The sequence below is a fragment of the Chelonia mydas genome, chromosome 2 (assembly GCF_015237465.2).
Source record: "Chelonia mydas isolate rCheMyd1 chromosome 2, rCheMyd1.pri.v2, whole genome shotgun sequence".
NCBI lineage: Eukaryota > Metazoa > Chordata > Testudines > Cheloniidae > Chelonia > Chelonia mydas.
Genome location: NC_057850.1, coordinates 220745804 through 220770100, shown reverse-complemented (window position 1 = coordinate 220770100; position 24297 = coordinate 220745804). Strand labels below are relative to the sequence as shown.

General features: G+C 43.6%; 1 protein-coding gene across 2 annotated transcripts in view; it reads left to right on the top strand.

The window, feature by feature from the left end:
• The first annotated feature begins 5710 nt into the window (after positions 1–5710).
• CROT (carnitine O-octanoyltransferase) overlaps positions 5711–24297 on the top strand; it is a 36064-nt gene continuing 17477 nt past the window's right edge. For both annotated transcript variants that reach the window (XR_005224051.2, XM_037890757.2), the window contains exons 1-5: positions 5711–5865; positions 8134–8257; positions 17257–17381; positions 21501–21682; positions 21893–22017. Coding sequence is in view for 1 of the 2 variants with exons in the window: in XM_037890757.2 (XP_037746685.1) it covers positions 8143–8257; positions 17257–17381; positions 21501–21682; positions 21893–22017 (547 nt within the window). In the remaining variant the exon portion in view is untranslated. The remainder of the gene's footprint in view (positions 5866–8133; positions 8258–17256; positions 17382–21500; positions 21683–21892; positions 22018–24297) is intronic.

The window sequence follows — 24297 nt, the reverse complement described above, 5'->3', positions numbered from 1 at the left end:
AACCCAACTGTTGCTTGCCTCGGGCACTCTGTGCCGGCAACAGTTCTTGGCACCCCAGATGGGACTTGAGGCTGCCGCCGGCAACATTACCATATGACCTTAAAGGATTTTTCCAAAAATCATACACACTAAACATTGTTACAAGGGTACTTCTCATTAAATTTATTAAAATTATCTTGTTATACCATGCCTTTTATTTAAACAAATTTGTTTGCTGACCAGGTATGTCCTTTATCTGCAGCTCCTTTGTGCTGCTAGTTCTTTCCTTCCTTTATCATTTAGGTAATTTGCATTTTCATAGACACTTCCTGCTTTTGGATTTAAAGCCATCAGCAGCTCAGAGACTCTATCTTAAAAGGAACACAATCAACTTTCACCAGAGTTTTGATTACTTTTTTAACTTCTGCTTCCAAAACACACAGAAATCTGAAAAAGAAAACCCAATCTATTATGGCTCCCTTTGAAGCCCTAATAGCATTTTAATTAAGTAGCATGTATGTTTGCATTTCTTTTGCCCCTTCTACAATATACCCTGCACATGTTCTGGGGAAAATGCACATTCCTTCCATAGTTTAACTTCTATAACATTATCCATATCAATTTTTACATAAGGTATAACTATTTCTTTTTTTGCTTATAGAGTTTTCATGTAGCTCTATCAAAGTGACAGTCTGATTACTCAGAGCCATTTTAAGACTCAGTGTTTCCACTGAATGCATCCGATGAAGTGAGCTGTAGCTCACGAAAGCTTATGCTCAAATAAATTTGTGAGTCTCTAAGGTGCCACAAGTCTTCCTTTTCTTTTTGCGAAGACAGATTAAACATGGCTGCTACTCTGAAACCTGTCTTTTTGTTTTGTGCACCTTACCCCTGCTGTTGCTTCAGAGGGGCACTGTCTTTTTCAATTTCTTATTTATTTATTTTTACTACAGCTCTTATCTGCTATTTTGTTGCAAAAACAAAACAAACAAAAAGAATCCAGAATTTTTTTTTCTATTCTCCTGATTTTGACTGCCCTGCTGCAGCCACAACTTAATGCTTTACAAAATTTAAAATGTTTTTGAGTTACCTTTTAAGGATTAAATGCCAAATCCCAAAGCCAAACAACACTAATTACCTGTGTCTAGCAAAAAGGTCTGTCAGTTTTGCAACTTTGAATTAAAGAGTCAAATGGATTTTTGATGGCATTAACAAAAACAAACCAACTGGTCCTTAAAACTTTACATATTTACACACACACAGATAGATACATACACATTTTCTTTTCCTTAACATCCTTTCCACACTGCTCTGTTTTTTACATCTTACATTCCCTTTATACATTTGAGGCAGTTAAGTTAGAACCCTCTTAAGTTCTTTTAGCAAATTTGACTAAATTGTCCAGTCAAATGATTTTAATCAGATAGTTTTAATCAGATAGCAAAGAAACGAAGAATGCTCTTTCTCTAACACTTTTCCTTTTTAATATTTTCACAAAGTTTAGCTGCTTAATTCCCTCCAGGCTCTGCAGAGTTAACTTTTTCACTCTCTTTTCTCTTCGTAACTATACCTGGGGGTGCCGTACATAGGACCTTCTCCCCCTTCATCTACTGTAATGGCTACTACCTGTTTAGAGGCAAAGCCCAATTTTTGTCTCAGACTCTTAATTAGTGATTCACAATGACTATGATTTGCAGGTGCTCTGCCCTGCTTCAAGGTTAATTTCTTTACCATACCTTGGAGCACATAATTCTCTCTTTCAATTTTCTCAGAGGCTTTAGCTTGGTCTACCAGGAATCTTTCTCTCTTTTTGCATTCCTGGAGTGTCTCTTTCACAATTTTCAGCTGACTTTGGGTATTTGTAGCTAGCACCTTCCAATCATCTGCTCCCTTTTCCATTTGTGCCTTTTCCTCTTTACATGAAGACAAGCAGAGGTAAGAATCCTTACATGCCTCCCACAACAACCAAATTACTGTTGCATCTCTTTTGGCAGCACTAGAAGGTTTGTATATGAGGATATACTGAGCCAATCTATCCTCTAGGTCCGAAATAGTGCAGACATCAGCTAGGGCTTGTTTAGTCCAAGGACTGTGCCCAAATTTTTGAAGGATTTGTTTAAAAGGTGTAATTTTTTTAACAAAAGGTGAGGTTGGAGTTCCTTCTGACTCCATTCCTCCCTCTGGTACTGGCTTACCCTGTTTTTCTTTTAAACATCTTAACACGGATATTTCAATCTCTTTGTCACTCCTGGTATTACTTAGCAAGTGACACAGCCTAGATTCTGAAATCGTAGCTTATCAAATTTCCTTGTCACACCTGGCACAGGTCAGCGAGTGACACAGCCTAGATTCTCTGAACCTGCTACTCCTTATTCCAGCGAGTAACTTAGCCTGCCCCTTAGGCCTTCTTGCTGCCCCTGATACCTCAGTGAACAATAGGACTTAGGTTTAGTAATCATAGCTTAATCTATTCGCTTTCCCCTGCTACCTTCGGCCAGCAGGTCTGGTTAACCTGCTTTCCCCTGCTGCCTTCCCGGAGGCCAGCAGGTCTGGTTAACCTAATAGAAATGCCTAGCTCAATAGAGCTGGTGGTGTGCACACCAATATTTATAATAACTGAGGTTTTTTTACTGCTGGATTGCATTGTTTAATGACCCAAGTGGTTTCAACAGTAGACTTACAAGAGAGAGAATGGCAATAGACTTCTCTGAAGGTAGAAGCAAAAGTAATTCACCAGGCTCACTACTTAGATCCATCCCATCTTGGCAGATACTTTCCAAAGCCAGTAATAATGGCTGGAGTAATTTTAAGACAACAGCCAAGGATCACTCATGAGAAAGCCAGAGGGTTTTCCCAGGTTGAACTAATTTGAACTTCAGTCCCAGTTTATCTTCTATATTTTCCAAGATATTCAGTCTTTTTGGACTCTTGCTGAAAAAAGAATATAATGAAGACATTGAATGTATAGCTTTTTAAAAATGTCTTTTGAAGAGTCTGCAGCTTGTACTAGCGCTAGTTGGAGTAGATGGCCTCTGCAGTGTATGTAGGAGAGACTAGGGTTACACTTTTCTCTGAGCAAAGCTTGTGCTCCACCATGTCTTCCAGAGAAGTTTACAGCTCCATCAAATGCACAAGCAGCCATCTGTCTGGGGTCCCATTGACAAGCATTTAACTCTTCTAAGATGTTGGTTGTCACAGATGCAGCCAATCTGTCTTCTATAACTTGAACATCTAGAAATGCATCTACTGGCCTACGACTGACATCAACATGACAATGGTGGGCCCCAAACCAAAATGGAGTCACATATGCTAACTTTTCCTTAACAGTACACAATGACTTAATACTTGATGACCATTTGCATTGGTGCATTTATCAGCCATGTATGCAAATTTTTTGAATGTGGTGAGAGAGTTCTTCACTTTTTCAACTGTTGAGTCTTTCACTGTTGCACCACATGCTTCTAGACAGTCAGTTGAGTTTCTTGCAGAAAGATAGTGAGCATCTGCTGATCTTGTTTGGAACCAATGTTCAACTTCAGGATGAACAAGTGACAATGCACTTAACATTGGCCACCAGTTTGTAGTGTGTGGTATCTCTTGCTTAAATAGGAAGTATGATGCCACGGCCATGTTTGTTCATATGAACTGTGTTGTGTCTCCAACATTCTTAATAGCCTCATTAACACTCACCGGTGTTGTCCTTGTCAGTGGAGACTCAGAGTTTAGAGGTGCTTTCACATGAGTTCATCTCGCAGGTTGGGGGCAAGAAGGCACCTTGCTCATTCCTCCAGCTGCTCACTGTTCGCTCTGGCCATTGTTGTTCGTTGTGCCACCGTTTACTCCATCGCTCTGTTGCCAATGGCCCTGAGCCGTCACCTTCTGCTGCCACCTGCCACTGTGACCTCTGTGAGTTGGTCTCTTAAGGTTCCACCAGCTCTCAGTGATTTTAGCTGAGCTCTCAGTGGCGGAACCTCGCTGCTAGTGCAGACTGGGCCGTCTCTTCCATAGAAACACTGTCCAGTGGACCAGTGGTTTGCTATGGGGAGTCATGGGTTCTGTGATTTCTTTCATTGAAAGCATACACAGCTGGTTAAAGAGACATCTCACAGTGCTGCTCTCCTGCTGCATTTTCAAGGGCTGTGTCACATTCACAAAGAAGAAATCCCATCCCTGCCCAGGATAATAATGCATAATTGGATGCATTTGTGGGAGTTTTAAAAATTTGTTTGTGTTTTTTGCCTTCCTCTATAACATGCAGTAATGGTACTGTTGGAGACAAAAAAGCCGATTAGCTGGACCTTAGGTATATTCTGGGGTGGAAATTCTTCTGTTCCTAAGAATTGAACTGCAGCTTTCAAAAGTCTACTCCCTTGTGAAAAATGGGTGCTGGGTTTTGGCCTTTGGTGGGGCTCTCTGCAATATTCTGAATACAATATTCTTCAACAAAAAAACTTCAAAAACAGACTCCAACGAAAGACTGCTGAATTGGAATTAATTTGCAAATTGGATACAATTAACTTAGGCTTGAATAGAGACTGGAAGTTGATGGGTCATTACACAAAGTAAAACTATTTCTCCATGTTTATTCCCTCCCTCCCCCTTCCTCAGATGTTCTTGTCAACTGCTGGAAATGGCCCACCTTGATTGTCACTACAAAAGGTCGTGTCCCCCCCCGTAATAGCTCACCTTAAGTGATCACAGTGAATCACGCTCATTACAGTGAATCACTCTCATTACAGTGTGTATGGTAACACCCATTGTTTCATGTTCTCTATGTCTATAAATCTCCCCACTGTATTTTCCACTGAATGCATCCGATGAAGTGAGCTGTAGCTCATGAAAGCTTATGCTCAAATAAATTTTAGTCTCTAAGGTGCCACAAGTACTCCTTTTCTTTTTGTGAATACAGACTAACACAGCTGATACTCTAAAAACTGTCCTACTTAGCATTTAGACCTGATTATCAGTGATTTCAGCTGCAGTGATCACTTAACAAAACAAAAGACTATCTACGGGGGGGGCCTAATCAGCTCTGTCTTTAAACAGTGGAGAGGGGCAGCTCTAATAGTACTTGTGACTCAGGCAGACCATCAAGCAAAACACCTGTCCTCACCCTTTCTCTCTGGATGCCCTCAATCAGTACAGGCTAAGTACAGTCCTACTGCCCTTTACTCATACATTAAGAATAACATTTCATTACAACTGCCCCCCCCCAAGTGATTTGTAACCCAACCCCAGCCAAAATCTATCACTGGGGCAACACAGCTCTGTTTTGGATACCTAGGTAGATTAGATGTGAATGTAAATACAATCTGGTCCTGAAGCCTTTCCCCCCAGCCCATCACTAGCTGTCAGGGAGAGCTAAATTAGACGTTGCTTACAAATCATAATTTGAAATTATTAGGTTGACCAACATCACTGAAATGAATGCACTCACATTGTCATAAACAGCTGTACAAGGAACTAGTCTATGTTCATACTTCTCAAATCTATGATACTTTTTCAGATGCAGATATTTTATGATACACTGTATGTGTTTTTAAAGTGTGTATCAATGTTTCATTTTCAATTAAAATTTCCAGTCACTAAACTGGCAACACTGCAGGTAAGTAGTTCACAAAACTTGGGCGGGGAGTTAGGGAAATTCGGGGGGGGGGTAAACACCCCAATGGGGGGAGAGTGTAGGGAAATCCCTGGGACGGCAGCTTTGGGGAGAGGCGGCGGCGTTTCAGGGACCTTGCACAGGACGCGGTGCAGAGGCCTCCCGCCGGCCCCGCCTAGGCTGAGCAGGGCGAGGCCCCGGCGGCGCTTGCTGCTCCTGCGCCCCGCGTCACTGTGCGGCTGCAGGGCGGCCGGGGCTGCAGGCGGCGGGCGCGCAGGGGCGAGGTGAGCTCGGGCCGTGGGCCCGCTGGGGCGGGAGGGACCCTTGCCCGGGGCCTGCGGCGCGAACCGGGCAGCGCCCAGAGTCCCGTTCGCAGTTCCCGCCGGCAGGGCTGTGCCGAGCCGGCGGCTGCTGCAGGGGAGCAAGGCCAGACCCCCCTCGGGCACGGCTGCCGTCCGCAGCGCGGGATGGGCCCCGGGGAGGGAGCCTGGGGGGCCGAAAGGCCAGGGCCGGGGCGTAGCGAGCGGCCTGCACATACTCACCCTTGAGCGCCGCGTGCCTGGGCCGGGGGATCGAGCCCGAAACAACCGCTGGGGCAGAGCTCTTAGAAACTCGCCCCGCGTGCCCTGGTCTGCCAGCACCTTGCCCACAGCTGCCCCCGCTAAACTACCCCAGGGCCGCTGGGACGGGAGAGCTCCGTCTGGCTCGCCACAGGCCCAGGAACACACTGAGTAATGCTAATGTCCCCTCCCCGCTGTCAGTCTGCGAACCCCGTCCTGTGCCCGGGCTAGGCTGAGGCGCCGCTGAGTGTGATTCCTTGTTTGTTCCGTGCTTAGGTGTGCCTGCTGTTTGCAGACTGGTACAAGGAGCAGGCCACAGCCCCTGCGCTTCACAGTCTAAGGCAGGGGTGGGCAAACTTTTTGGCCCAGGGGCCACATTGGGGTTCCGATACTGTATGGAGGACTGGGTAGGGAAGGCTGTGCCTCCCAAAAAAGCCTGGCCCCTGCCCCCTAACTGCCCCCTCCCATTTCCCACCCCCAGACTGCCCCCTTCAGAACCCCCGACCCATCCAACCCTCCCCCCGCTCCTTGTCCCTTGACCGCCCCCTCCCGGGACCACTGCTTCCCGGGACCCCACCCCCTATCTACCCACCCCCTGCTTCTTGTCCCCTGAGTGCCCCCTGACCCCTATCCACACCCTCACCCCCTGAAAGCCCCCCCAGGACCCCATCCCATCCAACCCCCCATGTCCCCTGAGTGCCCTGCCCCCTGTCCACACCCCCGCCCCCTGACAGGCCCCCCCAGGACTTACACGCCTATCCAACTGCCCCCTGTCCCCTGACTGCCCCCTAGGACACCCTGTCCCTTATCCAACCCTCCCCCCGCTCAGAGCAGCAGGAGCTCGCAGTCCCGCTGGAGCCAGCCACACTGCCCACGCTGCCGGTCAGGAGCGGCAGGCCAGAGTGCTGGTGTTGCTGCGTGGGAGGGGCCGGGGGGGATAGTCTCCCCAGCTGGGAGCTCAGGGGCCCTGCAGGATGGTCCCGCGAGCCGGATGTGGCCCACGGGCTGTAGTTTGCTCGCCTCTGGTCTAAGGGCTTGTCTGCAGTTAAAAGGCTGCAGCTGCGTGGCTGTAGCTCTTCAGTAAAGACATTATTTATGCCCATGGGAGGGCCTCTCCCATCCACATAGGTAATCCACCCCCACCTTCCCAGAGTGGGTAGCTATGTCCATGTGGGTGTAGCCCTCCCATTGGCATAGTGCTTTCTACGCCCAGAGTTAGGTTGGTATAAATGCATCACTCGGGTGTGGAAAATCCTAAGCGATATAGCTATACAAACATAATTTGATAGTGTTGATCAAGCCGAAGTGTGACATAACACTATAATAAAGGAATTACAGTAGTACAAAGGTTATAGCAAAAAGGTATTTGTTATGTGCACATTTAAAAAACAATATCTTGTTTTTAAAAAATCAAATATAAAATGTTATGGATGGTGTTTAGACTGTAAAACTGCAAAAATCAGTAATGAACAGTTCATCAATATCTGACTGTAAACAGACTAATATGAATTATGAACACAAAGGGTAAGTGCTAGATGCTTTCCATCTTTCCTGAAATACATTTCTAGCCTCTAAAATTTAACTGCTTACATATTTCATTACTGAAGCACCCACTGGACAATTCAATACTCCTGAAAAGCAGAACAACGGGGCTCTGTGTTTGAGTTACTGAGATGTAACCAGAGGAACGGTAAACAGCCTCCAAGTAATAGATTCCTCATCTGGTTTTGGGCATTCCTCCCCCAATTCTGAGTGTTGTGCCACCAAGAGACTTTTCTGGCTTTGTATCATTGTGTTGGTTGGTTTCTCTATTAGATATGTCCTGCCTTAGCGAAGGGAGCTGGGCTTAGTGACTTCTTCTAGGTCCCTACATTTCTGTAATTCTGTTTTACAATATAAGAGGCAGAGAGCCAAGCAAAATAGATAAAAGTGGAGTGGGAATACGTAAGCATTCTATCTAATTCAGGCTTCATAAATATTATTTTGCTTCAGATCCACATCATGGAAAACCAAGTGTTTGAATCCTGTGAAGAGAGAACGTTCCAGTACCAGAATTCTCTTCCTTCGCTGCCAGTTCCTACTCTTGATGAATCTTTAAAGAGATACCTCGATGCAGGTATAGCTGTTATAGTCACTTAATAAACTTTTCTCTTTTAGAGAGGTCCAAAAATTGTTGGAAATAGGTGTTTGTTTGCTTGTGGCTGCCTTTGTTTGTCCAGCGTCCCCATATAAACAAAGATTTCAAGGCATTTTTCACATTTGTAAATACAATTGTTTATTACTGTTATTTATACAGCTCCAAAAGTCTGCTTGGGTCTTTTGAAAAATCTGACTTGGCAAGGCTCCTGCCCAAGAGAACTTACCATCTAGTAAACAAAATATCACAAAGGAAAAGGTGGCAGGGACAACACAAATATGAATAAGCTCTTCTTTTGTTTTATGCCAAATGGAATTGGCTGATTCCTAAATCATAGGCTTCTATCATGTCAGACTCTTATATAGTAAACAAGTTGCAGATATAGGAATGAGCTGTCTATATGTGGTTTCTTTCTAAATAATTCTGTCCTTTAAATCACTCCCAGAATTCTGAGACTTCTGAATTTTTCCTTGCAACCTTTGCAACTACTTCAATTTCTCCTGCTAACCCACCTGTAGTGGAAAAACTTTACTCAAGCAACCACCTTGGAGGTGGGGCTATGACAGCTACACCCAGCCAGAAACAAACATTATGCCGTAATTCCTAGATCCACAGAGGGATCAAGTACTGCGGCACTGAGCAGTGCAAAGCCTAACTTTTAGACACCTAAAAAAAAAAAAAATCACAGGAACTACAGTGCAATTCACAGAGCCTGAGTTAGGAGACTAGGTTCCCTATACAATGAATTGAGAAAGATAGACACCTTGGAATGGGATCCACAAAAACTAGCTAACAGGAGATTTCCCGTCTCTCTCAGGAAATAGGTGCCCCTCTGCAGCTTGGATTTAGGCAACTATTTCTACTTGTGATCCATGGCTGGGAATCCTTCTCTTCAAGTCAGGTGGCTTAAACATCAAAGCCAGAGGTGGGCAAACTATGGCCCGCGGGCCACATCCGGCCTGCGGGACCCTTCTGCCTGGCCCCTGAGCTCCTGGCCTGGGAGGCTAGCCCCTGGCCCCTCCCCCGCTGTCCTCCCTCCCCCGCAGCCTCAGCTCACTGTGCCGCTGGCGCAGTGCTCTGCGTGGTGAGCTCTTGCCAGGCAGTGCAGCTGCAGAGCTGCAGCCTGACCCGGTGCTATGTGCTGCGTGGTGGCGTTGCTGGCTCCAGCAGGATGGCACGGCTGCCTGTCCTGGTGCTCTGGGTGGCGAAGCTATAGCACCGCCAGCCACCGGTGCTCCAGGCAGCGTGGTAAGGGGGCAGGGAACAGGGGAGTTGGATAGAGGTCAGGGGAGTTCAGGGTGGTGGTCAGGGGGCGTGGGTGTGGATAGGGGTTGGGGCGGTCAGGGAGCGGGGAACATGGGGGTTGAATGGGGACAGGGGTCTTGGGGGGGGCAGTCAGGAATGGGGGGGGGTTGGATGGGGTGGCGGGGGGCAGTCAGGGCTGGAGGGTCCGGGGTGGTCAGGGGACAGGTAGGGGTGGATGGGGCAGGGGTCCGGGGGGGAGTCAGGAATGAGAGGGGGGGTTGGATGGGAGCGGGGGCCGGGCCACACCTGGCTGGTTGGGGACGCACAGCCTCTCTTAACCGGCCCTCCATACAATTTCGGAAACCCGATGTGGTCCTCAGGCCAAAAAGTTTGCCTGCCCGTAGTCTAAGTCATTTCTTGTGAGAATGAGTTAGGTACCTGCCTCCCTTACCCAAAATGGCTGGAGGAGGAGATGCCCACCTTATAACTTTTAGCCCAGTGGTTAGAGCACTCACCTGGGATGTAGGAGAAACAGGTGGTTCAGCTTCCCCTCTGCTTGATGGAGAAAAAGGATTTGAACAGGGATCTCTCGCACTTAGCTATGATATATTCTGGTATGGGTCTCCTTCAGTCTCTCCTGTTGCAGCTGTTCCACTTTGGATAAATAATTAGTCATTAGGCGAGAGAGAGAATGACATTCTAGCCTGGGTTGTGGGAAACCCAGAGTCCAATTCCCTTGCTCCATTCACTCTTTCATTATTTATATACAGTAGAACAGCTGCAAAATAATGAGAGCAGTTGGAGTGGCCCCTGGGTCTCCCATAACCCAAGCAGCTGCCCTAGCCACTAGGCTATAGAGTCCTTCATTCTTTCTCCCCCCTCACCTCCGTGACTCTAAGTATTTATCCAAAATGAAACAGCTTTAACAGGAGAAACTGACAGACTATCCCATAGCTCAGTGGTTAGAACACTCTTCTGAGAAGTTTGAGAGGCCTTTGTTCAAGATGGCTATTGAACCTGAGACTCCCTCATCCCAGGTGAACGCTGTATCCAGTGGGCTAAAAGTTGTAAGGTGGGTGGTGATGGAACCACCTCCTCTGGTGGCTGGATTTGGAGTGGGACCTGATCTGGTAGGCGTCTTCTAAGCACACCTACTGGATTGAGGCCCTCGGATGAAATAGGCAGAAGCCTGCCTCACCCCAAGTTCATAGATTGCACTGGGGCTTTGGGAGGAGATAAGCATCTGCATGCCTAGAATGAGGCAGCAGTGCATGTGCTCAGAGGCAGAGACTTAGGCACCTAAGGAACTTTTACATCAGAAATGTAGGCACCGAGCAAGGTTAGATGATAGCTGAGCAGGAGTTTTGTGGATGCAGTGGTGCCTAAAACTCAGACTAAGGCCTCCATGTACCTTTGTGGATCTGTGCCCAAATCCCCAAACTCACTTTGCATCCAGTTCTGCTCCCATTGAAATCAGTGGAAAAGTCCCAGTTGGTTTTGTGGTTGCAGGATCTTGCCCCTTATGGCTGTATCTTCCCTGCATTGTTAGCTCAAGATATGAGTTTTGCCCCTAACCTGACTCCCATCCATATACACACACAAGTTTCTAGCTCCACTAAAGCAGTGCTTTAAGCCTGAACATGCTAGCCTGTTGGGGTATGTTTACATTGTGTCGTGAACCCGAGACTGTAGGGCCCAGGCTTGTGGACTTGTTTCCAAGCCTGTGCTTGAGTGTTCATGTTGCATTGTAACCTTGGTTTTACAATTGCTGGACCTGTGTCTCATAGCCATACTAACACATCCAGACTGCACTACACAGACTTTCTGACTCAGGTCTGCGGCTTAAGCCACATCCATACTACAGAATGACAGGGGTTGGACCCAAGTCACAGCGGGGCTCAGACTCTGACATAAATCCTCTAGCAGGGTCCTAGGACCTGAGCCAGATTGATTTGCATGTGAATAGAAGTGAGACTTGGGCTCAAACCTGAGTCAGAGCCTGGGGTTAGTATGCAGTGTAGAGACACTCACAGGGTATGTCTACACTGCAATAAAACACCTGTGGCTAGCCCGTGTCAGCTGATTCAGGCTTACCCTTCCCCTTCAGAGTCCCAGAGCCTGGGCTCGGAGCCTAAACCTGTACACTGCAATTTTATAGCCCCTCCAGCCTGAGTCAGATGACTTGGGGCAGCCACAGGTGTTTTATTGCAATATAAACATACTCTCGGAAGGTGGGCTGAAGTTAGAGTTCTTCTGATGCTCTAGCTCAGGGGTAGGCATTGGGCAAACTACAGCCCTTGGACTGGATCCAGCCCGTGAGCTGTTTTAAGCCGGCCTGCGAGCTCCCACTGGGGAGTGGAAGCTGGGGCTTGCCCCACTCCGGTGCTCTGCACCCACGGCTCCCAGAAGCCGTGGCAGGGCCCCGCTCTGGCGCTCCAACCGGGGTGCAGGGTCGGGGGCTGCTCCATGTGGCTCCTGGAAGCTGCAGCATGGCCTCGCTCTGGCTCCTACGCGCTCCAATGGCCCCCTCTGGCGCTCCAATGGGAGCTACAGGGGTGGTGCCTGGGGATGGGGCAGCGTGCAGAGACGCCTGGCCATGCCTCCATGTAGGAGCTGCAGAAGGGACATGCCGCCTCTTCTGGGAGCCGCTTGAGGTAAGTGCCGTTTGGAGCCTGCACCCCTGAGCCTCTGCCCCAACCCCCTGCCCCAGCCCTGATCTCCCTCCTTCCCTCCAAACCCCTCGGTCCCAGCCCAGAGCACCCTCCTGCACCCCAAACCTCTCATCCCCAGCCCCACGCCAGAGCTTGCAGCCCCACCCCAGAGCCCACACCGCTACCCCAGTCCGGAGCCCCCTCCCGCATGCTGAACTCCTTATTTCTGGCCCCAGCCCAGAGCCTGCACCTCCAACCAGAGCCCTCACCCCCTCCCATACCCCAACCCCAATTTTGTGAGCAAAAGTTTGCCCACCCTACTCTAGCTTGTAAAGCAGTGGAAATGCAGCTGCTCAAGTTACAACTCATCAGCTGCTAATGCAATCATTCTACTAATCAAATCACTATGTAGCTCAAATGTTGTTTTGTGTGATCACCTTCACTTGAGCTAGGGTAGCTTGAGTGAAGTAACTTGAATATACTAACTCAAGCTGACTGTTGCAATGAAGAGAAGCCCTACGTTGCTGTGGTTAATTGAGGGTATATCTATACTACAAATGCTACAGCAGCACAGCTGCCGTGCTCCAGCTACACCACTGTAGTATATATAGACACTACTGCAATGTCACTAGTAAATCTACCCTATTGAGAGGTGACATTAGGTTGACAGAAGATTTCTTCCACCAATTTAGCTTAGTCTACGGTGGGGGATAGGGCAGCTTAACTACATCACATAGGGCGTGACATTTTTCAGAGCCCTGAGTGATGTAGCTGGGCCTAGCTAAGGTCTAAGTCTAAGGCTATTATGTCACTCTTTTTGATGCAGAGCGCTAAATTAATGGATATATTGTTTTTTCTTTAAAAAAAAGTGTCTCAAACATTTATTTGTTGCAAAAATAACCCCACTTTATTTTCTACCTCTAGTGCAGTTGACTGGAATTAAAAATGTGCTGTGATTTTGTACAACTGAACTTTGTAAATCAAACCTATCTCTCCAAATTAATAAATAAAGCATACCTGAATTAAAGCTCTGAGAGTTTTACACACTTTTGCTCTTGAACTGTACATGCAGCCCTGCATTTACCTTGACAGGTCTCAACATTATTAACGAGGTTTGTTCAACTGTTTACCCTCACACCCACATAAATCCCAAAAGGTCAAACAACATAGGTATATTTATCAATCTAGTATGATAAGACTTCGAGAGAAAGATGCAGCTTAAGGTCCTGATCCTGCAATGAACTCCATGCACATATAGACATGGGTCCCTTTCTACGCTTGAGTTGCACAAAATGTGTGTCTGTTACAGCTCTCAGCCTGCAGTCCTGGCTCTTTAGCTCTCAGGTCTGGAGGTAGGGTAGATACAAAAATTATAATAAAAAAAATTTTTTTTAATTTAATTTTTTCTTTTTAACGATAAACCTGTTTAAAATGAAATCTAAATTTAATACAAAATGTTAATGCCTATGCTACTTATAATCTTGTAAAACATTTAAAATAAAATATATATGCTGAATCCATAAGCCTCCATCAAAAACTTTGCGTTAAAGGCTCAAGGTTAAAGACTGTTTTTCTAATGAAAGAATCGGGGGAAAATATTTAACTTTTGAAGTCAAGCTTTATGAATATGGCACAACAGGTCATGTGCTGCATTAGAGGCTTGTTTCGTTTAATAAAAATAAATTTTATGCTGTGTTGTGTGTTTAATTATATTCCAGTTTTACCATCTTAATGCAGCTTGACACAAATCATGAGCAAAAAGTTATCTAGTAAATAAGTAATCTGTCATTTTCTATTTTCTAGCATACTAAAAATGTACAGTTTATAAGAATCTGAAAATACTAAGTTATGTCATTACTTCAGTAAATGTATATAGTTATTGTGTACCCTCCTAGGTACCAAAAAGATGTACCAAATCTAGTCTAAAAGGCTTTATTTACTTGTAAATCAACATGTTTAATGGTTAGATTAACCAATGAGAATGCATCTTTCTTTAAAAAATAACTGAAGTACAAATGGAAGAATTGATTAAAATGGAGTATTTAAATGTAGGCTTTCGTCATGGTGATTTAAATTGGTCCACCCTGTCTGGAAGTCCCCTATTCAATGCCTGGTATATTGACTGAGATGGCAGTTGTCACACAGGCAGACTTCTATGCCTGCACAGATCCCCACTGAAGTCAATGCAAAAATTGAATTCAGTGGAACTCCTCACTGCTGAACTCACTGTAGGGTCAGGCTTTGAGGGAATACAATTTAGTAGATTTGCGAAACCTGATTTTTATTTCCGGACGAGTTGAAGTCTCCATTTTAGTACTGTGCCCAATGAGTTAAAAGATCTTGCCTTCAAATTTATTGGAAACTATACTGGATTAAGTCTGTGTAGCCACACTGACGTTTTTATTAAGCAAAATTATGCTGGTGTAAAATATGTGGTGTTGGACTATACAAGGAATCAAACTCAAATATGGTCTTAAATAGTCATAAAATAAAAGGTAAAAATGATTTTTTTTGGGGGGGGGGGGGCGAATTCCATGTTTCTGGGTGATGTATACTCATCACAAAACCAGAGAGGAAAAAAGGAGCTTTAATCTCAGTCTATGTCTACACTAGCACTTTTGTCAGTAAAGCATTTGTTGGTCACGGATGTGAAAAAATACCCCCCTGACCGACATAAATTTCACTGACAAAAGTGCTGGTGTGGACAGCGCTATGTCGGCGGGAGACACTCTTCTGCTGACATAGCCACCGCCGCTCGTTGCGGATAGTTTTTCCTGCTGGCATGGAGTGGCTACATGAAGTCTGTAGTGTAGACGCAGTCTTTGTAAACAAGAAGTTACTTTGGCAACGCCATAAGAAATATATACATACACACAACAGCACAGGCTCATGGTTAGCCAGATGGGATACCCAAGACTTGTGTTGTGTAGAACATCTAGTTTCTGTGAAAAACTTTGGCCGTGCTACATTAATGAAAAATCACCTTCTTAGATGTAGGGATAATTACTAAGGAGAGGTCAGTTGTTACATTGGAAATCTGTCACATCCCATGCTACTCAGTGCAAATTCCAAGATACCCAAAATATGATGATTGAGAAATATAATTCAGCAACCCATATGGATAGATGTTTGGAGAAAGACTCCATTACATCAAAATCCTACCTTCTACCCCACACAAGGATTGACTTTTTTCCCTGTTGCTAGGAACATAGTCGAAAATTCAGTCTAATCACACAAATAGAGAAGTGTCAGCAGACCATTCACCACTGTTCTGTGCTCTAGAATAACTTGTTCACGAGACTATGAAGAATGAGCACTATGCTCATAGGTTCTTTTCTGAAAACATCAAATGAGAAACCAGATAAAGCAATATATTGTATAAAATATAAGTGAGGGTGTTACAACTCTGGGGTGGAAAGCCTACAAAACAGAAATATAAAAAGTTTTATATGAAGACATAATAATCCTTCCACACACATTGAAAATTCGAAAGCACCCCAAAAAAAAAAAAGACTAAATTATACAAAACTGAAAAAGAATGTCAAAAATATATTGGACCCATGGAAACATTACAACTAGACTTAGTGTTTTTAAAGACCATTATAGCTATATTTCCATTAAACATATCTTATGAACATACAAGTAAACTTGGAAGAGTATTAACCAATATAAATGGTCATGCAATCTCCAGCGTAATACAGGGATCTTACTTATAAAATACTTGCCCAAAGTATTTCAGAAGTATTGAGCTACTAAATCAGGATAGCAGAGTTGGATATCCACTTTGCACTCACTTCCCTCAGGTGTAAATGTCTACAAAAGGTGCAAAACATTGGAGAATCAGGCCCCTAGATTTTAACCAAGGAGGTTTTGTGATGAGCAGGAGACTATCAGGAACTTAAAGAAAGAGGTTATCTAATTTAATTAATTATAAAACCTACGTATGGCTGCTAAGAGAGTATGAGCAAAAAAGATGGTCCCTGTCCCAGAGAGCTTACCAGTCTGAGTATAATATCCAACAGATGATACAATGCAAATAGAGGAGTACAAGAAAACAGTGAGATGGTATTGGTCAGCATGATAGGCAGTGGTCTCAGCACACCTGTTATCAAGTTTTTGTAGGCATCATGGCAAAGGAGAGTTTGAAGGAGGAATTTGAAGTAGGATAATGAGGTAACTTTGCAGATGTTTACAGGGAGCTTCTTCCAAGCATGAGGGGCAGCAAGGGAGAAAGCACTAAAGTGCTTGTTTGAAAATTTAACCTGGCAGCAATGGAGGTTGGCATCATTGCCCAATTGGAGGTAAGTATTTATCTAGAAAGTGAATTGAGAGATGACTGGTTGGTTGGGGCTAGACCAGTGGTGGGCAACCTGTGGCCCACAGGCTGCATGTGGCCCATCAGGGTAATTCCCTAGCAGGCCGCAAGTCAGTTTGTTTACATTGAACATTCACCGGCCCGCAGCTCCCAGTGGCCACAATTTGCCATTCCCGGCCAATGGGAGCTGTGGGAAGTGGTGGCCAGCAGATTACCCTGACAGGCTGCAGGTTGCCTACCACTGGGCTAGACCATGAAGGGCTTTGAAGGTGAAGATGAGTAGCTTATGTTTGATGCAATAATGTGATAGCTGTTTGTTTCTCAACTGTGTGGACTCACCCAATGTATTAGGCTGGTACTGTGCCCACAAACAAAGTAGAGACAAGTTTAATTAGTGAATGAGTTTCATGGGAGCTGCAAAGTCACAGAACTCCATAGTATCTACCAGCTTAGATCCTAAATATTTCTGTTTTCAGTCTCTTATTTGATTTAATCACTTATTTGATATTGCAGGCCTTTTGTATCCACTCTTATTTGAGAGGAGTGATAGTCTTATTTAACTTACATTTTTTTAAAATGTATTTTTACATTAAGATTTCCTAGAACTTACTCTGGCCTTTTTAAAATATATTCTTCTTCCAACAAAGACATCTGTGTTTATTTTAAAAATTTCTCTTGGGTTCTGTCAGCTTCAGGGTCTGCATGGGGGAGGCCCACGGGGGGAGTTGATATGAATCTGTATTTATATACATTTTCCTTTTTTACAGTAAAACCATTCCTAAATCAAGAAGAATATCAAAGAACTGAGGACATAGTTAAAAAGTTTGAACATGGGATTGGAAAACTGTTGCAGCATAAGTTACTGCAAAGGGCTAAAGAGAAGAAGAATTGGGTATGTTTTGAATTATGATTTTTTTAAGGTTGTAAAATATTTCCTATGAGTCTCTCATACATCTTGATACATCTAGTTTTGTGAGTATAAGACATCAGTATTTTTGCAGAGAACAATCAGAAAGTGAGCTAGTTAGGGCCTGATCTTGTAAAGTGCTGAGCTTTAGGCTCAACCCTTCCTTATTCTTGTTACATAACTTTATTATGTGACTAGAGTTATTTACAAGAATAATGTTTTCAGGGTCAGGCCCAAACCTTTGTATATGAAACCCACAAGTACTAGTGTTTACTGACTGAGCAAAGCCTACATATTTTAATAGCTAAACAAATTGGAAAAGGAGGAGGAATCTATGAAAATAGTGTTTTGTTGAACATTTTTATATTTATGAATTGTTAGAGACCAGTTTTATTACTCATTTTGTTATGGCTGGCTCAGTAAACAATCACATAAATAAGATTACAGCAAATAAGAACTTAGATTTAACTCAGTTATCTTGAGGTATCATATTCTGCTGTATTGGACAGGCTGAAGATGACTTAGTATTTGTATTGTGATAGTGCTCAAAAGCCCAAATATACTAGACGCTGAAGAACAAATCAGACAACACAGAGTAAAACTTTCAAAAGCAGCCAGGTGACTGAGGCTCCTAAGTCCCACTGATGTGCAATGATTCTTAAGGGTTGTTTACATGGCCAGTTACTGCGTGGCAAGTCATAGTGTGACTGTACAATGCACCATCCTTCCACACAGAAATACCCTGTGTGGACACTTTCCAATGAAAGTCCTGGAGTGTGTGACAAGCAGGTGCACTGTAGATTCACACCCTGGCTAGCCACATAGTAACTTGCTGTGTAGATGAGCCCTTAGGCCCCTAATTGTCTAAGTCAGGTTTCAAAGAGGAATTTAGGCTCCTAAGTCATTTAGGAACTTTTGAAAATTTTACCCACGGTTTGTGCCCCAGAGAGCATACATTCTAATCTTTCTTTTTCTGAAGAGCAATAATACAGGTGATGGCAATCTGACAGTCAGATGGCCTTGCAAAAAAGGAAGAGAAAAAGGAACTACTAGTAAATTTCAAACACTCTTTGGAATTCATAAGACCATCAGCAGTCCCAACATGTCTATACTTACATTATTTCAAAGCAGATATTCTGAAGAATTTTCATAGTGTGGAACACCTCGGAACAGAGAAATTATATTTTGGACCATTTCCCCCATCACTACCAATCAGATAGACCACCTCTCCTCCCATTCATGATTCATAGATTAGAAAACCAGAAGGGACCTAATCTGACCTCCTGTGTAACACAGGCTATAGAACTTCCCTGAATTAATTCCTGTTTGAACTAGATCATATCTTTTAGAAAAATATCAAGTTTTGATTTAAAAATGCCAGTGATGGAGAATCCATCCATACTTCTGGTAAGTTGTCCCAATTGTTAGTTACCCCACTGTTAAAAATCTGTGTTGTATTTCCAGTCTGAATTGGTCTACCTCAGTGCTTTTCAAACTTATTTGATCACGCCCCCTTTCTGTGTGTCTGTAGGAGTTTACACTCTCCTCCCCCACCCCGCCAAACAAGTACATACAGTAGAACCTCAGAATTACGAGTGCCTCGGGAATGGAGGTTGTTTGTAACTCTGTAATGTTCGTAACTGAACAAAACGTTATGGTTGTTCTTTCAAAAATTTACAACTGAACTTGACTTAATACAGCTTTGAAACTTTACTATGCAGAAGAAAAATGCTGCCTTTAATCATTTTAATATAAATGAAACAAGCACAGAAACAGTTTCCTTACCTTGTCAAATTTTTTAACCCCCCCCCCCCCTTTTTTTTAACATTTCACACAGTACTGTACTGTACAGTTTTGGGGTTTTTTGGGTCTCTGCTGCCTGATTGCGTACTTCCAGTTCCAAATGAGGTGCATGATTAACCGGTCAGTTTGTAACTCTGCTGTTCGGAGCTCTGAAGTTCTACTGAATACCAATATATGTGGCTGCAGTGCTTCACTTGAATCAGTTTTAGCTTCTTTGTTTTTCACTTATTTCTTTTCTGTTGCACAAATGAGCCAACGATACATTGTAATAAAAGCAAAAGCAAAACTGCGATTGTGGTCCATGCATACAATTAAATGTGCACACCGCTCCATAGCAAATGGATTAACGTGCAGATGGCAACGACTTTGTATAATGCTATGCAAGCTTAACAGAAATCTGTCGGAATGCACAACGCCATCTGAGGACCTCATAAGTCTGGAGGAATCGGCTTTGCTAGTTGTTCATTGCTGTGGGTAAAATGTGTGCAGTAAGTTAATTTTTTTCCCCCTAAAGCTTCTCACGCCCCAGCAGAATACATTCTGTGCACCCCAGGGGGCCCATCCCCCAGTTTGAGAACTTCTGGTCTAGCTTCATCTTTCGGCCACTCGATTTTATTATACCTTTGTCTGCTAGATTGAAGAGCCCATTATCAAGTTTTTGTTTCCTGTGTAGCTACTTACAGATTGTTACCCTCTTAACCTTCTCTTTGTTGAGCTAAAGAGATTGCGCTCCTTGAATCTTTGACTATTGAGCTTGCTTTCCAGTCCTTTAATCATTCTCGGAGCTCTTCTTCAATTAATCAGCATCCTTCTTGAAGTGTGATCTGTAGAACTGGACATGGTATTCCAGTAGCTGTCATACCTGTGCCAAATACAGAAGTAATATAACCTCTCTACTCCTACTCAGTGTTCCCGTTTATTCATCCATTGCATTCGCCCTTTAGTATCACACTGGGAGCTCATGTTCAGCTGATTATCCACTGTGACCCACAAGTCTTTTTCAGAGTCACTGTTTCCCAGGATATAGTTCCTCATCCTGTAACTAAAGCTTATATTCTTTGTTCCTAGAGGTATAAATTTACATTTGGCATTATTAAAATGTACATTGTTTACTCGTGCCCAGTTTACCAGGCGATCCAGATTGCTATGTATTAGTGACCTGCCCTCTGCATTATTTACCATACCCCCAATATTTGTGTCATCTGCAAACTGTTTTCTTCCTGGTCATTGATAAAAAAGTTAAATAGTGTAGAGCAGTGGTCCCCAAACTTTTTAAGTTGTGCCCCCCTTGCCGCTAATGTAATTTGCCCGTGCCCCCCAGGAGCCGCAGTCAGGGACCGAAGCTGCGGTCGTGGGCCAGAGGCCCAGGCCATGGCGATGGATGGTGCTGCAGCTGGGAGTGGGGCCATGGGCCAAGGCCAGGGCTGAGGGCAGGGCTGGGGGTTGAGGCTATGCCCAGGCTGGGGGCTGGGGCTGAGGCCAGGGCCGGGAGCAGAGCCGCGGTCGGGACTAGGGCTGGAGCAGAGATGGGGACAGAGCAGGGCTGGGTGGCACTCCCTCCCCGCACTCTGTAGGGACTGGCCCAAGCCCCGCTGTGCCTCTGCTGAACATTCCTCCGTGCCCCCGTAGGGGGTGCACCCCACTGTTTGGGGACCACTGGTGTAGGGCCAAGAACTGATCCCTGAGGAACCCCACTAGAAATACACTTGCTCAATGATTATTGCCCATTTACAATTATATGTTGAGAGCTAGATAGAAAAGGTGGGTTAGATAATATGTCTTTTATTGGACCAATGTCTGTTGGTGAGAGAGAGACAAGCTTACACAAAGCTCGTCTTCAGGTTTTCTTGAGACCTGTCAGTTAGCCAGGTTTTAATACATATAATTTGTGCCATGTTAATTTTGTATTGTTCTAGTTTTCTTAATCAAAATATTGTGCAGTACCAAATCAGGTATCTTACAGAAGTCTATTACATTAACACTTAGCTTTGTCAGCTAAATTTGTAATCTCATCAGAAAATAATCTCTGGCAACTGCAGCAGTCAACAGCTACAACAACTGGTGACAAGGAAAATTAATATTAAGAAAGTAATGTAACATAGCACCTGGAAATGTAATGTAGCTGTCTCAGTACTATCAGTAAGTGCTTTGTGGATCACTAGTCTGCCTTTCACAGTTCAGGAACTATTTCAGAGTATTAAAAAGTAACAAAAAATTAGATAGGTACAGTAGAACAATCAAGTGATTGTTATAGAGGTATGCCTAAAATATATTGTGATGCTAATCTCTATTCCTTTTCAGCTAGAAGAATGGTGGCTGAATATGGCTTATCTTGATGCTCGCATACCAACACAAATATATTATAACTTCGGAGGCGCAGGCCCTTATCTTGAACACTATTGGTCACCAAAAGAAGGAACTCAAATAGAAAGAGGATGCATAACAATATGGCATACCTTGAAATACTGGGAACTAATAAGAACGTAAGACATTTAAAAAAAATATAATTGCTTCTAAATATCAGTGTACTGTGCATGCTTACAGTCATGAACAATATGGGACAAGTTCTTCCTTGATGTAACTCCTCTGTACTCAGGGATGAATTTTGCCATATTTGATTTTTTGGTGTAATTTTTACCTCATGCTTAAAAGTTAATCAGAACCTATGCTTTTGTATATTCTGTTTACTGCAGGGAAAAATTGGTTGTGCATAGACATGGAAATATGCCTCTGGACATGAACCAATTCCGAATGCTGTTCTGCACTTGCAAGATTCCAGGAATTACTAGAGATTCTTTAGGCAACTATTTTAGAACTGGTAAACATATGCAACTTTCCTAGCGTAACAGACAACTGATTTTATGTTGCAGGACTAAAGTGTGGCCATGTTAACCATGAAACAAACACTATATTTTTGTCTGTTTTAAAAACCTGCCTGTAGCTGAAGAGCATTTTGATTAGCTATACATTGGAGTTATAGGGTTGCTAGTCTATGCACTCTGTACATCCCACAGCTGAGGTGATGCCTTTGTGGCACCTTCTAAACTGGAATTGATCTTTATAATTGGGTTGGATACAGACAAAGATAAAGGAATCAGGTCAGATACAAATAAAGGGTTAGAGCATCAGGAATGGACTAACTTACTTTAGCCCTCATGCCCCTTTTGGTACAGTATTTAGTGCTTCCTTCTTGCTGTTGAATTAAAGGGGTTATTTCAAAATTATTTGTTTGCAGCTTAATCACACTTACATATGCCAACAGTAAATATGCGTGCCATGTATTGTAAAATTACAATATGGAGTTGTAAATCCCTCCCTATCCCTGTCCCCATTTTTCAGGGACATGCTCGCCATATGTTCTGATATGTTTCCCCCTCCCCCCAATTCTCAGCTTCCCATCCAGCTCTCACTTCTTCTTGTCAGAAGTCCACCTGCCCCAGTGGCCCATGTAATCCATCCCGCTAAACTCCTACTGCTTTTGTGGAACTGACAAGCATAAGAGCCATGGGGCTCCGCTTAATGCGCCTTGTAAAGATTGGGGATTCCCCGAGAAATCTCATAAGGCTCAGAAAGATGTTGATGCACTTACCTCAGTACACTCCTATATATCTCCTAAGGTTCTCAGAGGTGGAGCCCCCCTCCTATAGCCCTTAGGAGGTGTGGATTAGTGAGGTGCCTCTCCTCCAGAGCTCAGGAAGTCAAGAGGAAGTGGGAAGCCTTCCCTATTCTCCTTCCCTCCCCAATCCCTTGTTAGGACTGTAATAAACTTTTATGTATGGGAATTTCTTAAATTTTTAAAAGAAAAGTTAAGGTTGCAGGCACATGACAATGGTTTGAGGGTATATGACCTTTCAAGAACATTGGTTTAAAAATAAAACATAGAAGAAAATCCAAACAATAGAAACTCAGAGAATGCAGAGTTATGGTTGCATTTCTCAAAGCACCCGAAGAACCTCAGCTGTATCCCTGTGAAGATGAAAACCTGTTATCTCCCTTTTTGGCGTGTAGTGTATTTCAGATGTTCACGACAGCACCTTGTTTTTGTAAGTTTTCATACATGTGATAATTTGTCACTCCACTAGTTTTTGCTCTTTTCATGTAAGTGCTGTAATTTCATGATCTCTGTAGATGACATTCTAAAGGGCGAATGATTTCCTTAATTTTGCTATTTATCTAAATCAGGAACTTATAAATTTCGTTGTGTATTTTACAATATGATCATGAAGAAAGATGTAACCCAACAAAATTACTATATGAATAAGATTAAGATATTTTTATAGGCATTTGTTAAATGGAGCTCTATGGATATAGTTTACATTTCTCATTTTTTCAAGGCAGAGCTATGGGGCAGAGTTAAGGTTATGCAGAGGCCTAGTTTGAGAAGTGCAACGTTAGCTCTGTGTTCCTTGCAATCCTAACTTTTTTTTTTTGTCTTAACATTCTTGAACTTGGTCAAACCTTAACTTTATGTTAATAATTTTTGTGTGTGGCATAACTAATAAGATTGTATAGGCAATTATGGGCAGGACTTCCAGTGGTGTGTGCAACAACTACATCTCTCCATAATGTTAAACATCCAAGTATCAGTGCTCAAATGTTCAGATTTGCATATGCAAATTGGGTACTAGCTGATCCATTTGTGCACTAACTCCTGATTTGCATAGACAAAAATGTGTACAATGTGTTGTGAAGTGTTTTTGCTTATCTTTGGAGCCACTTGCTATGCCCACCCTCTGAAACTTCACCCAGTGTCATCTTTTCTTTCATCAGTATGCGGGTGATTTTCCATGCAGTATTTCTGCTCTCTGATGTAAGAATAGCCTCCCCACTTATAAATTTGTTAAAGTTATGAACATGGCAGTAAACATTGATGAGGGTTAATAATAATCAAGGTTCATGCGTCTGTGGATTCTGTCAGATAATCTTGCAAATGCAGCCTTCAAGACTTATTTCCAAACTGCAGAAAAAACATAGAATTGCTCTCTGAAAGTAGATGACCAGTTTGGTCTTGGTTGCTTTTTTTAAATGTACAAAGTCTTAAATGTTAAAGGCCAAAATAATGTGCTGTATTTGTACCTGGTCACTTAAGTGTGTCTCT